Raw genomic sequence first — 17,400 nt, 5'->3', positions numbered from 1 at the left:
TCTCCTCTTGAACCCAACCCACATGGCACTCAGATAGGAAATCTCTGCAGGGCCAAAAGGAGGCAGAGAAGTAAGGGACTGAAAAAGACAATGAGAATGACTCACAGGCCACGGAGAGACTTTCCATCTGCAGTATTAAAAGTGCCACAAAAATGTAGAACTATAGACACAGAAAGACAAGGCCAGCCACACTGGCTGGAGTGCTACAAAGCCACCCTAAAGGCATGCAGGTGTTTCGGGTTATTCAGTCCTACACTCACTGGGAGCCTGCATGCTCCTGTACTGTGCAGAAAGGGAAACAGGTAGCAGTCTCCCAGTGAGCTCACCAACAAGCTGTGAGCATGCTGCAAATCCCCAGCTTGGGAGGTGGCTGGCTGTCAGTAAGTGCACTGCAGCCTTTGGGGGCCCGTGACCCACTCTTCCTCCCCCACAGTGGGGGAGCAGATGGATTGTCAGTGCTCACCAGTGGCAGTCCTCAGCCCTGGTATTTGAAAGACGGGCCTGCTTGCTTGACTCCTGGAAAGAACTTGAATCACAAGCAGAAGTAGGCACCTCCCTGTCATTTGGGTTAGGCACATAGGCCATTTGTAGATGTTACGTTTTTCTAAATTTAATCCAGACTACAGTGGTCGCTACATACGCGTGGATGCCTGTAGTCCAAATTAAAATTAACTCCGGGCCAAATGAATGAATCCTCACTGAATGCAGATTAAAATTAATGCAGACTAGGGCTGTCCAAACTAGACAATTTAAACTGTATCAACACACACACACATATACATTTATATACATATATATACACACATACATATATATATATATATATACACACACACACACACAGAGCATTGCTTTTAGAAAAAATGGTCCTTAGGAATTCAGCAGATAAGCATTGCGAACATCAATCCCCACAAGGGAAACTAAGCTGGGATTTTGCAACACAACAGAGGCTATCAGGCACAAAGTAACACCTTTACAAAAGCAAATGTGCCAACAATAGTTCAGAGTGACTAAGCAGCAAATATCCTGACTGAGCCCCCAGCCCTATCCAAGCACAGGAGCTACTGGTCTGTGGAGGAGTGGGGAAGCCCTCTTTGGCCCCTTTCCCCCACAACATGTTGCCTGAGATGGTCATCAGCACTCAGAGCAATTACACTCATTACAGCTGCTGGAACAGCATTTGAGATAACTGCAGTAGGTTTGCAACAATGTAGCAATGCTTAAAAAGATTTATTCACCTCCGAATTACTTCCAATCCCAAGGGCTAGGCACATAAACCCACACAGGGGCTGAGAACTGGGACTGTTAATGGGCTGATGGTCAGTGATCATCTATTAGCCCTTAATTCAAACTGAAATCTGATTTGAACAGGGCGATGTGAATCAGTTAACACAGTTTAGAAAATAGTGAGCAGGGCTACAAATGACCTTACTTAACTCCTATAGAGGGGTGGGACCTAACCAAGCATTGTGAGAGTCAGTCCCACTTTGTGAACGAAGCTCTTTGTCCTCAATAAGTTGTTGTTTTTTTAAGTAAGTCTTGAAAACTCTGTGGTTAACAGTCTTTTCTTCACTGGAGTATTTTAATATGTCTTCTTATAAGCCCAGACTCTGATCCTCACCCAGGAGGTTATCCCTCAGCATGGACATATTATTAAACCTTATTACAGCTGTTACGACTCAAAAGCAGACCTCTCTGATTCTTTTCTGAAGAACTGTATGTGTTGAAAAAGTAGCCCAGAAAATGCACCTTGAAAAGAACCCAAGAACCAAAGGAAAAAGAGAGGTTTAAAAAAATGTCAAACAGGTCTTCGAGCTTTTGTAAGTCCAACTAAAAGCAAGCAGGACTAGACTTTGGCTGGCTGCAAAATTGTGGCAGGTCCTTATGCAGAACTCACTGAACTTGGAGAACAAGTCTTCAAAACTTAAACCTAGTCTACACACAAATTCTGGACTGTTGTAACTATATGAGTTGCAGCTGTAATGGTTTAACTGTAATTGTTATACTGAACCCCTTGCATCAATGCATTATATTGATAATAACATGCTTATCGCAGTATAACTTATTCCCCTGGTAATACGGAAATAAACTATAGCACTATAACTAGATGGTTTATATTCTATAGTTAGAACAATATACGTTTTCTGTGTTTACAAGGCCCTATGAAACAAAGTAGCTGGAAAGGAATGGAAGCAATTAATAGGCAGTCAGCAGGTATGAGTTTTTCCAAGTTCACTTGTGACCCTACAAATACAAGGTATTATTAAGTATTCCCTGAAGTTAATTGAAGGTTTGATGTGGAATTCAATGGGTGTAGGGTCAGGCCCACAATTACTTACAGTTTAAAAATACAAGGAGAACATCAAAAGGCCTACTTTGTAATGCTGTTGCCCTGTGCCCCCACCCAAAGCTCCTGCCCCCCAGCCCTGCTCATGACCCAGAGCTGGGGCTGGCTGCAGCCAGGAGGCTGCAAACAGTTCCTGCCTTCCCTGCCCCAACCCATGCCAAGGAAAATGGCCTTGCATGCCATGCCTGGTACACGTGCCGGAGGTTAAAAGAGTGATGATAGTTGCTATCCAGTGCAGCCATATGCTGTGGCAAGGTGGAAATAGGACCTAGATGGAGATGTTCTGTCCCCCAAAACCAAAGCTCATTTTTGTACCCACGGGCCATGCTCAGATGGGCAGGGGTGTGCGCTTGCAACAACAAAAAAAACACATCCTTGAATGTGCACTTTGGTGAGGGACACATTGTCCCGCTTTGGACAAACTGCCCTTTCCCCACTCCTCCCGACCCCCAGCAGCCAGGGCACAAATGAAATAATAGGATGCTCTGGCCAGCAGCCAGAGCATCTCCCTGGAGGATCCAGCCTCCATTTGTTGTAGCGTGCACTGTGCTGCTCTTTTTTCTGCCTTTTTTTTCCCTACAGGGAAACACTGGTAGCAAAATTTGCCCCCACACTGCAAATTTGCATTGCAGGGCACATTTTAATATTCTGGTTGTGTGGTTTGTGGTGCTGCAGAGAGGTTTGCGGCACCACAAACCACACTTGTCTCCATGTCTGGACTTGATCACAGAGTAGCATAATGGGAGAAAGAATCTAGCCTTCTCGGTCTTACTTTTTTAACTTAAAAATTGATATCTGCTCTTGTAAGGCAAGATTTTTGTTGTTTGGAGTTTATTTCTAGGTACTTAATAATACTAAAGAAATCAAATCCATTCATGGGAAATAAAAATGAAGAGATACTAAGAGGAAAAAAAAACACTAGAGAAAACAGCAAATCTTTGGTCTCTTTGGATTAAAGGAACTATGCAGCTGTGAATAAGGTGAACAGGATTTAGTCCAAAACACGATAGTTGCTATCTGTCTGTGGGAGGGCTGTAAGATAAAGTGACTTCTCTTCTGCTGCTGCTGTAAGAGCACAAACGCGTCGTTGTAAGATTTCTTAAACCTGAGAATGAAGGCAAGAGGAATACCATAGTGCAGTAATTCCATTAAACATAAATCAATGTTTTTAAAACCACAGAATGAGGTTTCTATTTCTAATAAATGTTGACAGCACCGTAAGTCTTCTTGTACCAGGCAGACTTCAAAAGTCTGTTCTGCGCAGTGTTGTAGTTATTTGAATATGAATGGAGCTTGCAGCACGGCACAGTTCCTTAGTCTTACTGGGGTAGGTCCAGACTGCAGTGCGCTTCCTAAACTGACAAGTATTTCATGTTTTCCAGGGGAAAAACATAAAAGAAATAATGTAGGCCTGTGGAGTTTTAATTGATGCAGTGCATGCTGCTTAGAGCATGGAGCTTAACTCAGGCACATTAAACCTTATCTCTTCTTTTTTTTTTTTAGGAAGAGATATGTCCTGAAGTTGAAGGTGAAGCCACTCAGTCCTGCCTCTGGGCTTCAGCCATCAATGTCAGAGACAAGTATATTTATGTGACACAGCCCAGGCAAAATAGAATACTGATTATTGATATCCAGACCCAGAAAGTCATGCAGGTATGTATCAAGGGAGAAATGTGTTCATGGACCATAAAAAAGTGTTGATATGCCAACAAATTAGGTTCCTGCCCCGTGGAGCTGCTCCCTCTGCTAATACATTGGGCATGTACTGTTTTGACCCATCAGGTAACTCCAAGTCAGTGACCAGGCTATGATCTCAGTGTAAGAAAAACTGTTTTATGGCCTAGATAGTCTTTGCACTGTGCCTGGAGCCAAGTTTGCAGCTATCTCGATTCAAAAATATGTCTAACCTACACTTGCTGAGCATAATCTTAGTTACAGCCAGGTTGAAACACATGCCATTGCCCAGGCATAACTCAAGCAGAAACTGGTACAAGAGAGGTGGTACTATCACCTAACTTGGAGGTCTTCTAGAGAAGGCTTGCTAGACACCTGGCTGGAGTCATCTGGCCTCGGTCTTCTTTCCTGCCATGGGCAGGGGATCCTTTGTGGTTCCTTCTGACTCTACAGTCTATGAATCTATGGTTCCTGTTCTACTGACTACAAGTTCTAATGTGAGACGAGTGCTCACACTACTTTCCTTGCCAAAGCAGAGGAAGTGGTACTTTATAGCCATATTTCTAGCAATGTTTGCAAGTCAATATTACCATAAATCTGCATGAGCCACCTTTAATTTGCTAAATAAAATTAAACACTTATATTTCTGTTCTTTGAAGTCTATGGATGTTGATCCCCTACCTACCAAATTACATTATGATAAGTCACATGACCAAGTCTGGGTCCTTAGCTGGGGTGATATGCAGAAGTCTCATCCAACGCTGCAGGTGAGTTGGCATTTCTCTCTAACAGCGCTGTTGGCTATAACAGCATTTTGTGTCTTGACAGATCTATTGTGCATTTTCCCTCTCCCCCCTGCATCTCTACACTTCTGATGGTTTGATTTGGTTTTGAGAAGTTTATGTGCTGTAGACCAGCAGGGGGATTGCTGAACAGCCGGTGCCCATTTTGTTTCAGGATTGATAACAGAGCCTCATGGAAGGACATGTAGAAAGAGTTGGTAACCAACTGAGAAAAATATAAATACGCAGATAACATTCACAGTGATTTAGGTAGTCTCACTTCAGTTTGACAGGATCCTTAAAGCACACCTGGCTCAAAGTGCTTACAAGATAGCCATACGGGCACACCTCTCTTTCTAGTGAAGAAATATTGGAACTTATACTACAGTTAAAAGGCCACGTCCACACAACCACAGACGTTGGGCATGTGGTGCATGCAGGCCTTCCCTGTGCTGCCCCAGGAGATCCTGGAGTTAAAAAAAACCCACACCCAAAAAGGGCAGGGTGGCGCACATGGCAGCAGCATGTGCCGCACAAAACCGGAGACTGGACAGTCAGAGCCACGCGCCAGCTGCTGGCCAGGCTTCGTGCCACGGCTGCAAGCCTGGGAGGCCCCCAGGACCCCAGATAAGGCTGCTGGGGCCAGCCCAGATGCTGGTCCCAGCCTCCCCTACCCCACCTGGGTAACCTGCCATGCACCACAGCATGCATGGCACAGGTGTTCCCTGGGGACAAAGTATATCGCTGCTACTTGTCCCCAAACGTCTGCGCTCGTCTGATGTGGCCAAAGAGACCATTTCTTAAGGAGTGTGAATTAAGACAACTCTGACCTGTGCAACGGTCAAACGAGTCCCACAATGCCCGCATCCTGCTGAGCAGGGGAAAGGCAGTTTGCCCAAAGCAGGACAATTTGTCCCTCAACTAAGTGCGCATGCAAGGGTGCGTGCTGCGGCACGGAGCAGTGGCACAAATTTGTGCCGCTGCTACTTTTGGCACTGCAAGCACACACTCCTGCTTGACTGGACACAGCCAATAGGTGCAAGTTAAACCCTGGTTTTATCTCTGGTTCAGCACTAGAATCTCCCTAGATAACGTAGGGCTGGGTATGACACCATATATTGTATGGTGCTGTAAATGCTGTTGCACCTTCAGAACTGCGTCGACAGTTATCGGTCCCTCAGGACACGCCATCTTCTCATTTTTAACATCAGAGAAGGGCAGGATGTTAACTGCTGTTCTTTAGTATCAGCTACCGTAGTACGAAACCAAGCTTTCTTCCAAACATTGCACTGCTGTTTATTTTCGTTGAATTCCACTGGTTTTATTTCACTTCCTTTCCCCTTCAGCTTCTTTTGGGGATAACTATGGTGCACAGGATAAGAATATTTCCCAGTAGATTTCTAATGTTTCTCATTTCAATATATTCTAATGTTTCCAATTCTCAATGGATTTCTAAAGTTCTGATTTCTTTAAAAGACAAAAACCCTGGGTTGTTCACTGCTTCAGAGAATTAAAATATTGGGAGGTAAAAAGGAGCAATAACTGAACAAATTCTGCACACTCAGCTTCCAATCCTTCTTACTGAATAAAATGGTTGGATAGTTTCCACAGCAGCCCTCGAGGCAGCGGGGCGAGAAAAAGGAAGGGGGGAGGCGAGAAGCATGCACAAAAATGGGGCAAATTCTGAATTTTTAGAATAGACCAAATGGCAAATTCTGCCTCTGTCTTTTTGTCTGTAGGGACAAAGGGGTCAGGCATAAAGTTCGGAGGGCTTTCTGCAGGGAATATGAAACCCCTGTGCAGCGCAGAGCTTGGCTCCAGGGAGAAGTCACGGACTATGGCTACACGCTAGCAGCAGTGGATCTTTTTCAGCTCTCGTTTTTAGAGGACATAGACAATAGATTTTTTCTGGATGATCTTAAACTAAGTACAAGTTATTATTCTAAACATAGGGGTAACTGGTTAAAAGGAAGCTGGATTGTGGTATACAGGAGACAGACTACATGATCTAAGAGCCCTTCATGACTTGAAACCACAAATCAAGTCCACTGCATCACGTTCGATTAGGTGGAAGGTAGGCTATGTAGCCTCTCCAGACTTGCAGCTGGGAAGATTCCTCTCCCTGTTCCCTCAGAAAAGCTCAGTGGCGTCCTGAGCTATCAAGCCAGTCCTTTGCTTATCGACAGTCACCTTCAATGGACCCGTTGCCGGGACACTCCACAGCATGCATTGCCACATGTATTTGACAAGCCATTTGGATCCCACGAAACAAATGAGAAACCCTGCACACGGGCTGATGGGTATCGAAATATAGAGTGTAGAATTGCAATTCCTGAGATAACAGAAACTGAATGATGACAGGCAAAGAGAAGTTTCTGAAGCAAAATCAGCTTGCTTCCTTTACGGGTAACCATTCCCGGTGCAAGGTACAGGAAGGAAAAAAAATAGGTTCTCGTTACCCTTTCCCACTTAATTTCTTCCATCCAGCTGTGAGAGGTTGCTGTAATTAAAGGAAAGATGGCACAGGCTGGTGATTATTAACAAGAATATACTATCTGCACAGCTGGAAACTTGTTGTGAGGCTATAGCTCTCAGATGGTCCTTTTGGTTACACATGGAGAATATCAGATTAACAGCAGCAGCAGCATACCTTTTATTTTCCCTGTTTTTCTCCAAAATAAGTTTGTAGTGACTAATGTGAAGAGGTTTCCCACAGCCTTCTAATAAAAATATTCCGCTGTATGAATAACTTGCTCTACTTTTTCTCCCTGCCCTCAGAAATCAGGACTTTATCAAGCAACTCTGCAGCCTAGTAATGGGCTGCCATTGTTTAGCGGTTACTAGTTGTGGGAAGTCAGCCTAGGAAACTCCCTGGCTTTGTGAAAACACTCTGCAAGAATTGGCATGTTTCTTGAGCAAATTAATTGGAAGAAATTTAAATGGCATGACCAGAATGTCTCAACTAAGCCTTTTCAGGTTTCAGATTGCCTGTAATGAATTGTGAAGCCATACATTCAAAAGAACTCCTATTAGCACATGACATTAGCAAAAGCTCCTAATGAATTGACCTAAGCCATCTTAAACCAAAAAACAATCCCCATAAACAATGTCAGTATTTAACATTTTAATTATTGTAAAATTCTATCCCCTCTTTGCTGAGGTTGTGGGAGATAATAAAGCTGAGTTTCCATGGCAGCAGAAGGTATGCATTCTGCTGGAGGACAACATTGAGAAAGTGAAAGCACCTTTTTCTGCTCTTCTGTGTGTTTTATCCGGTGCAATAGATGGGTGAACATTTCTTCTCCTTCAGAGTGATAATTAACTGCTGTGAGTTAGTGTCTGATCATTCAAGTCAGTGAATTATGACTGTGCGTTTAAGTGAGATTAATAAATATGACCGTGAAATAAATGTTTATTTTAGACAGTCTGGAATAGATTACTGTGGATTTAGCGTTGTCACACTATTTCAGTTCCTGCATGATTGCATTGTCTTATGAACGTAAAGAGAGTTGTGCACTTACTTTACAAATGTCAGGCTTAAAATACCATTTTATTAATACAATTTTTCAAGACTGCTACTCCAAACAATATTTTGAAGTTATACTAGATATCCAGCAAAATCATTTTGGTGTAATACACAGTTATGGAAGCTGTATTAACTTATTTTTGTTTTATTCATTGCTTTCACTGTGCTCAACTTTGTGGTTATTTATTGTAGGTAATATCAGAGGCAAGCGCAGGGGAAAATCAGCATATCATCCGGGCACCATTTGAAGAAGTGGATGATTTTTTTATACCACCTACTAATCTTATTATTAATCACATTAGGTAAGACACAAACTTTATGACGATAAAGATAAATACTTATTGTTGTTCTTTGTGCATCTAGTGGGCCTCTGTCTAATCATCTTATAGCTCTTTACAAATGAATAAAGGAATGCTTGATACATTAAGTGTTATTTAACTGCAGTTATCTGCAGACACAGAGGCATGAAGAGACAGAGAGCGAATTGCCCAAAGTATTTCTGTAAGTCCATGGTTGCATAAAGACCAGGACCCTGACCTCCAGGCTCTAGGTACCAAGCATTAACCTTAAGTCCAGTGTGTAAAAAAAATCTAAGGGTGCTTATACACAAGCAGGGAGGCTGCTCCAACCTGCTGTAATTCCAGCACGTTGGACCAGAGTCGATGAACCAAGTTGACTGGAGTATAAAAATTACCAAACTCCAGCAGCCTCATGCAACTCATGTATCAGTGTCTCTACACAAGCTCCGTTCAGTGATATTTAGATAAAGTGCCCCTGCCACCATTTTGAAGTATGGGAACACTGATACACGAGACGTTCCAGGTGCTTTAATTACAGCGGCTCTTGGAGCCACTCTAGTTAAAGCCCCCCCCACACACACACACACTTCCGGAGCACATGTATAAATGCCCTAAAATTCTAAAACCCGGAACAAAAACTGGACTTGGGCTCTGTGAAAACAACTGACTTAGGTGCCAGGCCCTTAGAGTGCAATCTAGAACTCTAGCCCAGTGACTCTTTAATTCTTCTCTGCAAAGTAGCACACATGTGGCTATGGAGCAAAGGAAAGAAATGAATCTGGTTCTCCCGCCTCTTAGGTGATTGCTGTAATTGTACAAAGGGTGCAACTGGCACCACAGCCAACCCCTCCATCTTCTCCAGTCAAAAGAAAGCAATGGATGCCACTGAAATTTTGTGTGTGTAGCTTACCCCACTAACCGTGCAATAAGTTTTCAGAGCTCAACTACCAGATTGAGCCCCGCAGTGGGCATAAGCAGAACAACACATTCTTTGTGGACCATGACAGGGTTAGACATAAGCTAGCTCATAGCACAGTTGAAGCAGTTTTGGATTTCCACAGAAATGAAACTTTGAAAACTGAGGCTTGTTTGGAGTTCAGGTGCCTCCAGCGTTACTCAGAATTAGAGCAGAGGTTTTCAGGGACACCATTTTGTACACTGCCAACACATAGAGGGTGCATATGGGTGCACGTGCACCTCCTGAGTGTGGCAGTGCACCCCCTGTGAAAAGGCGCTGCTGACACTACTGGCAGCACCTACAGTCACCAGTTGCTACCCTGCCACCTCACCACCGACACCGCTGATGGCATCTGCGGGTGGTCCACCATTGCTGCTGGCTACCGCTGACAAGCCGATGGTGTCTGCGGGTGGTTGCCGACCACTGGTTGACAGTTGCCACCGCCCCCCACCCCGACAGTGCCACTTCCACCTGCAGGAGCTCCCCATTTGCCGCTGTCATGTTCCCATTGCCAACAGCACTGCTGCCACCTGCAGAAGCTCATCATGCCCCTCTAGCCCCCAGGGGCATGCAGCGTTCATGATTTTGTACTTACATAACTAAAGTAGGACTTAGTGGGCATGTCTACATGAGACGCTATGGCGATGTAGCTCATTGCTACCATGACACTGATGCTACATTATCATAGTGATGAACTACCTCACTATAGCAACATAGCTGCTAAAAATAACTGCACCACCGGGATGGTGCAATAACAGCAGTTACTACGCTATGCTTTAGGAAGTACTAAATGATGCTGCAGTAACAACTGCGCCATGGGGGGCACACATAGACGCGCCCACTGATAAGTTTTTGTGATCTGGTTCAAGTGCTTCAGTGCCACCTAACTGTCAGTTAAGATTCACTGCCCAGGGTGGTTAAGGCATAACAGATAGCTGTTGGCTACCTGCATCTCAAATAGCTATTTGCATGCCCCGCATCATGACTGTCCAGAGTAATGATGAAGAGGACAATCTGCAAATTCCCCACCTAACCGCCCAAGTGCCTGAGAAGTTGCAGGCACCTAAGATTTTGCTAGAAAACTAATGTAGCCTCCTACCATGCTGTTACTGTACATGCTTGGGATGCCAGCCCTGTTGGCTGAGCTCACTATCCAAGTCCTCTAGAGGTCCAGTCCATGAGACATGCTTAGAGCATATAGACCACATACCAACAGCACTGGGTTACAAAACACAGCACAGCAGCCACGGCTGACTTCACTTAAAATGGGTTGTGAAAGTGTCACCAACCTGTCATATAACAGCCTACTACTTAGAGGGCTCTTCCTGCCCTCCTCCTCCTCCTTAAAGAAAAGAGCAGCACTTAACTATATCCAAAGAGATAGCTTAGAGTGTTTTTCCTGTGCAAAATACAAAATGTTATTACTATTTTTCTATTTAATTTACTCGTGGCAAATTTCCATGGGCACATTTCCAGAATTCCACCTTTCTGGCATGGACACACGACACTTACTACAGAGTTGTTTACATTGGATTTTGTCTCCCGTGAGTGCCAAAATACTGTTACCTGTTTCTGTCAACTACCTACCTCAACTACCTAAAAATCTAGGAATTCACCCATTTAATTAGTAGACTGGGTAGGTTGTTGTTCATTAAGAACACACTAAAAGTGAGATTTTTTTTAATCGAGGTGTCAGAGTACAGGCACAGCATCTCGTCAACAGCTGTGTGCACATAATGCACATTCTGACCCACTTTTTCAAATTAGAGTTTATGATAAGAGCCTACTTTATTTTTCACTTGTTTAGGCATTTGGCCAACTATTAAGGAAGCCTTGAAACAAATGCTACGTAAGAAGGTCTTTAAAAAAAATAAAACAAAACCAACAATTTTCCATGTGCAGTCATCCAGGAGAAATCCAGGTGTCATCTTCAATTTCCTTCATACAGAGCACCCTATGAATCTCCACTGCAGATATTTTAAGTGAAACGTCTAAAGGATGTGAGCATAATAGGGAAATGAAAGACTGAACCCAGTGATTTTCACGGGATCCTACAAAACAGTGGCTTCTTCTTCAGGAGTAAAATCACTGCTGAATGCCTTCACTGATGCTCTGATTTAGAATAAGGAATTAAAATGCACTGTTTTAGGAAAAAATATATATACTTTAACTGTGTGCACACAAGTCTTCTGCAACATTTCATAAAGTGATTTTTACATCTTTCCGAGAAGAGCTGCAAACCAAAATATTCCATTAATTTCCTTCTCTCTGCACTGAATGGATGAGCAGCCACTCAATGTAAAATTAATTTTCAGTCTCGTAAGTGAATATCAGTGACCTGTGATTTGGAGGGAACATAGAATGTGCTATTTCTATGGTCCTCCTTTCAAATGAAATAGAAACATTGCTTGGCTATTCTTGACCTTTTCCTCTGTTCAACAAAGGTCAGATGCACTGTAGCATGTACCTTTTATAGAACATTTAATCTGGGTTCATTTTATTTTCTAGTCTCTCTAGAGACTGAAAACAGAGACCCCTATTTTCCACTGCACTGGTGCCTCTCTAAGGGGGATCGTCTGAGAGAACTATTAGGTAGAGGGTACCCTGCACCCTAACATCCCTGCCTCCTGTAATGACCCCTAGAGCCATTAGCAGCAAGTCAATTAGAACTGCTCTCAGTCTGGTCTAATATAGGGCAGGGGAACGGGATGAGCAGACCTGGAATTTAGGGCACTGAGCAGGTTTCAAACTACCTTTGCCCCTTTTCCCCTGTTAGGGATTAGGCCCCAAATATGCTGTATTTAGACAAGGTGCCATATCAAGCCACAGAACAACTGAAATCCATGCTGGTCATACAGATCCAGAATAATTTGCAACTGAAGTAGTTATCCATCAAGTGGAACATAGCCCTGCATACTGTTCCTGTGTTAAAGTAGGCCTTCCCAGTGAAAGCGGACTACTAATGTTGGTAGGACAACTCAAGTGAGCAAGGAATCTTGCTTGCAGCATTCAGGTCCCTAATTTGTAATCCCATAGTAAACCAAAAACATTGCTTTTTTAGCACATTTTAGAAGACTGAGAAGGACAGAGGCTTCATGTAGAAAAGAGGGTACATTACACACAAGGCAATGGGATTGAGTCTTCCAGTTCTGCTGATTTATGAGTTCTCTCAAGCATGTCACCAAGTCTCCAGAGATGACTTCAGTGTCATGTTTTCTGTTTCAGGTTTGGTTTCATCTTTAACAAATCGAAATCTGCAGTTCAAAAAATTGACCTGGAAACTGTGACCCACATCAAGACTATCAGCTTCAAAAACTATAGCTGCGTCCCACAGACCATGGCCTATACACACTTGGGTGGCTACTTCTTTGTCCAGTGTAAAAGGAATACGTCGGTAACTGCATTTCCCCAGCTTATTATTGACAGTGTTACAGATTCTGTGATCGGCCCCAACAGCGACGTATCGGGCACACCGTATATTTCACCTGATGGATGCTTTTTGGTCAGTGCAGATGAAGACAGTGGCAGGATCAAGGTCCAGGCAATAACCATCCAAGGGGAAATCAAGTTGATTTATGACTTACAAACAAATGTGCATATATCTGATCTGACATTTCAACCCTCTTTCACTGAAGGCAACCAGTACTATATATATGCTACTTCACATTTGCAAACAGATGTGCTTTTTGTAGAGCTGTCAACAGGGAAAATGAATGTCCTGAAGAATTTAAAGGACCCTATCATATCCAAAGACTGGCCATGGAGCAGCTACAACAGAATTATGAAAGACAGTGGATTATTTGGACAGTACCTTATTACACCAGCTAAAGATTCACTGTTTGTTATTAATGGGAGACAAAACACATTACGCTGTGAGATTTCAGGTATCAGGAGAGGTAACACAGTGGTCTGGGTTGGAGAAGTATGAAAGGGCAAAAAAGTAGAGCCAGCAGCAGACAAATACTGATTGGACCTTTACACTGCAACAAACAAGCAGTCGCATTGTATATTTTTACACTGGAAAAAAAACCTGTATAAGCTTCATGGTGCAACACTGGTCTACTTGCAAGTTCTCTAGTATAAGGTATGCTCTGCTAATAGAAAGTGGGTCTTGTTGGGAATTTTTTTGTTTGGAAGTATGATTTATGGTTATGAAAAGAACATAGTCTGGGAAAAGGAATAATTTCTCCACTGAGGTATTATATGAACCATGTAACTTGGCAGTTCTGTAGAACAAAACAGCTTCTGAGTTTCAGGAATGACAAGTCTTATGTTCAAGTTCTCAATTTTCATTCAGTCTACACACCAAACCGCCTGTACCTCTGGTTATTGAACCACCTAACTATACCACCTTTAATGTAGAGTGGAAAAGCCAGAGGCAAAACTGCAGTTAATACTCGTCTGTGAGTGATGAGGGAAAAATTAACATCACAAAAAGCATTTTTCAAAATGCAGAAATCTAGGGAGAGATGTAATGAAAACTGATACGTTTTCTTTGCAGGATGGATTTTAAAGAATACTTTGAGGTGTTTTTAAAACCAAAAATGGCAGAAATAGCTACTCACAGCTCTTTTTCTTCCCTCTCCTTTGCTCTTGGCACTACCAAAAGCAATGTTGTAAAGTCCCACCTCTTCTGGTAGGTAAAAAGAATATCGCCTAATTGTATTTGAGTAACTTGTTGCTGAAAAAAAATGAGGTGGTAGGGTTGATTTTAAAGCTAGAAAACATGAATGAGTCTGATTGGTTGAATTTTCTACATTATCAAGAAGCAGAGCGCTGCACCTTAGGCACCGAGTGACAGAAGTCAGATCCGTCATTGTGTGCAAGAACGCATGCATTCCAGCACGCGGGAAAGTAGCCGAGGGTGCTCCCATGAGAGGTTGTCCTAGAAGTTCCTCATTTCCCTCATTAAAAATGTACTAGCATTGAAGTCACTTGGTTCTTCATAAAACAAAGGGCAAAATCTCCAAATGCAAGACTTTCAGCAGTACTTTTTTAACGGAAAGCTTTCGCCTTTTATAATCTAATCCTTAATTTACATGTCTCTCAACAAAGATTCTTAGAGATTGTTTCTTTTGCTTTTTCTTTCCATTTATAGCACTCTTGTTTATAGTCAATCACCATTTAGTTACAAGCAAAGAGATTCATGTAAAACCAATTAAATTACCCCAGAATGCAACAGCTGGCATTGAGAAATTTAAGTTGCTTTCCCATAAAAATGTACATTCATTTGCACATTTAGAGAGATATAAAAGAAAAACTCACCAGTTCCTTTTTGAAGCTTTCACTTTTCATCACCATGAAATAATCAGGATAACAGCAGCTATCGATACATTTTCAAAATTATTCAAGCCATACAAATTCTTTATAAATAGCAGAAGATGAGCGGCTATACCCCACACACTGCTTTGAAAAGGTAAATTTGATGTTGGTGCAAGCTCCCTCTTCTAAGATAGGCATCTGTTGCATCACAGCACTTGGCCTTTTGAATGATGTGGAGACAGCTATTCTCTAAAACGACCTTTGTTGCCCAGAGTTTATACGAAAGCAATTTCTGAATATATACAGTGGTACTTAAAAGGTGCAGTAACCGTTGTTTTGGGGGGGTTTTTTAAACACAGATGCTTAAGAGTCACCTTCTTCACAATGCACATGAAAGGATTTTAAATCAAAAGACTGCAGACTAACTCCAGTAACCTTTGCTTTAAATGTTTACCGTTTACCAAAAGAGTTGCATTTTCGGATGGCTGTAAAATCAAGTAACTTGAACCACCTTAGTTCTGTAAAAAAATAATTTAAAACCTGTTCAGGCAGACAAAGAAGAGGAAATGAATCCTATGAATTCATTAAACATGACCTCCTTTAAATTGCCCTTTCTACCACTGATAGGCAGAAACCTATATATTTTCTCTTATGAGCCATAGGGGTTAGAAGAGACTATCCCACCATTAGAACACAAACACATACAAATTGGCATAGTCTTCATTTAGAAATGCATGTTTTTCATGGTTCGCTACTCATCTGGTGTGGAAACATACACAGGTCTAGGAAAGGAGGAGATCAACTTTGTAAGTACTTCTAAATATGCACAACTCCTTTCTAAAACAAAGCTGTACTCATATATCACAGTCATCCTGAAAATGTTTTGTTAGGCCAACCACTGCTCTAGTGTTACCTTTTATGATTTCTTGAATATTTGATTATGCCTATGGAAAGTCTCCCTGTAGAGAAATTCATTGTGCCATAGATCAAGCAAATATTACTTTTATAAGAATATTTTACAAAAAAAAAGTTGTAAATATCCGTTCAGGTAAATATTCTTGAGACTGGTTTATATATAGGATGTGAAAGATGTGTACGACACCTCACTTTTTTTCTGTTTGTCTGGAAATATAGGACTAGGATTCACTTGAAAACTCCCACTTTAACCTTCCAAAGATGCTCCCGTCCTTCCCTTCTTCAGCCCACGTTCTGGTGATGTGTTTTCTAAATTATCCTACTGGCTATACCGTACTTAGAAAATGAAGTACAATTTAGATTGTCCATGCTATTTGTGAACAGTTCCAATGATGGTCAATCCAACATTAAAGTGCTGCACATTTGTTAATCTGGATTTTTTTCTCACGCCACAGAAAACACCAGGTTCTGTGTATCTGAAAAGTTTTCACGCATTTGCCTTCAACTGTGACTGCAAGCGTATTAAATCCCCACAGTTAGTTTCTTTTCCATTCCTTTGCTGTATAAGTAACAGTTTCTCCACCGCATCTCATTTCTTTCCTGGTTAATAAATTACTAATCACAGTGATGACCTTAAATGAGTTTAAATTGAATTAACAGATAATTAGTTACTTTGACATACGCATGTGTCATTTGGGTGGTCAGTCTGATGGACATGAGGAGGTCAGGAAGAAAAAAAAAGGGGCTAGTTTAAAATAGGCATCCAGTCCTAGAGGTCACATGTAGTTTCCATTCATTGCTTAAATTTAGTGACAGGTCAACAGAACTATCCTTGCTGTTCTCAACATTGACCTTTTCTTCCTCTGCTCTAGTCTAACTAAGGGAATCTCTTTTAGTAGCACTAGCTATTCAGCTTAAGACATGAGCAGCAAGCAGCTTTGAAACAGTCCAAGTTTCAAAAAGCGGGGTAGGGAAAAGAGCAGGAGTCCTGTGATTTGAAACCAAAAATTGTGAGTGTCCCATTTGTATTTCATTTTTTCCTGTCTGGCTTGACGTTTTGAACCTTCACACGTGAATCGCTGTTAGAATTCTGCAGGTGTTGGGTGAGCAAACCCTCGAAACCAGTTGGATTAACATCAGCTAAGGCAGGAGCCACCCAGAAGGCTCCTTTTCATGCCCAGGGAGCTACTGGAAAATCTTAACCTGGCAATTTTGGTCACTTTCCCAGTTTGTTCCCTGATTTACCATGTTTGACCCCTTTGCAAACACCTCCCAGTCCAATACATGCACAGACATTTTTGCTAATTGATGCCAGAACTCTGTAACATAGATAGACAAGTGGGGCTGGAAGAGACCCCTGGAGGTCACCTGGGCCAACCCACAGCCTGAGGTCATCCCTATCCAACTCATCCCATACAAATCCTTGTCTAGCCCATTCCTAAACCACACAATCAACCCTGTCCCACGACTACAAGGTATAGCACCCTAACCTGCCCAAGTGGCCTGTTGCTGCAAGGGTTGTTAAAACAGGGTCAGCATCATGATTACTGCTTGTGTATTACAGGGCCCCAAAAGTGGGCTAGGTACCTCCCAAGTCAGATAAAAATATCTGGATTTTTCTTCCCTAATCTGATATC

General features: G+C 42.3%; 1 protein-coding gene across 1 annotated transcript in view; it reads left to right on the top strand.

The window, feature by feature from the left end:
• Positions 1–16,187, top strand: part of FSTL4 (follistatin like 4) — an 85,390-nt gene extending 69,203 nt beyond the window's left edge. The window contains exons 7-10 of the mRNA XM_019534728.1: positions 3,851–4,000; positions 4,681–4,788; positions 8,522–8,631; positions 12,812–16,187. Of these exons, the coding sequence (XP_019390273.1) occupies positions 3,851–4,000; positions 4,681–4,788; positions 8,522–8,631; positions 12,812–13,514 (1,071 nt within the window). The 3' untranslated portion in view covers positions 13,515–16,187. The remainder of the gene's footprint in view (positions 1–3,850; positions 4,001–4,680; positions 4,789–8,521; positions 8,632–12,811) is intronic.
• The last annotated feature ends 1,213 nt before the right edge of the window (positions 16,188–17,400 follow it).

This window comes from Crocodylus porosus, unplaced genomic scaffold, assembly GCF_001723895.1.
Source record: "Crocodylus porosus isolate Cpor-Errol unplaced genomic scaffold, CroPor_comp1, whole genome shotgun sequence".
Taxonomy (NCBI): domain Eukaryota; kingdom Metazoa; phylum Chordata; order Crocodylia; family Crocodylidae; genus Crocodylus; species Crocodylus porosus.
Note: the sequence above shows the minus strand (reverse complement) of the source record. Positions and strands in the feature narration are given on the sequence as shown.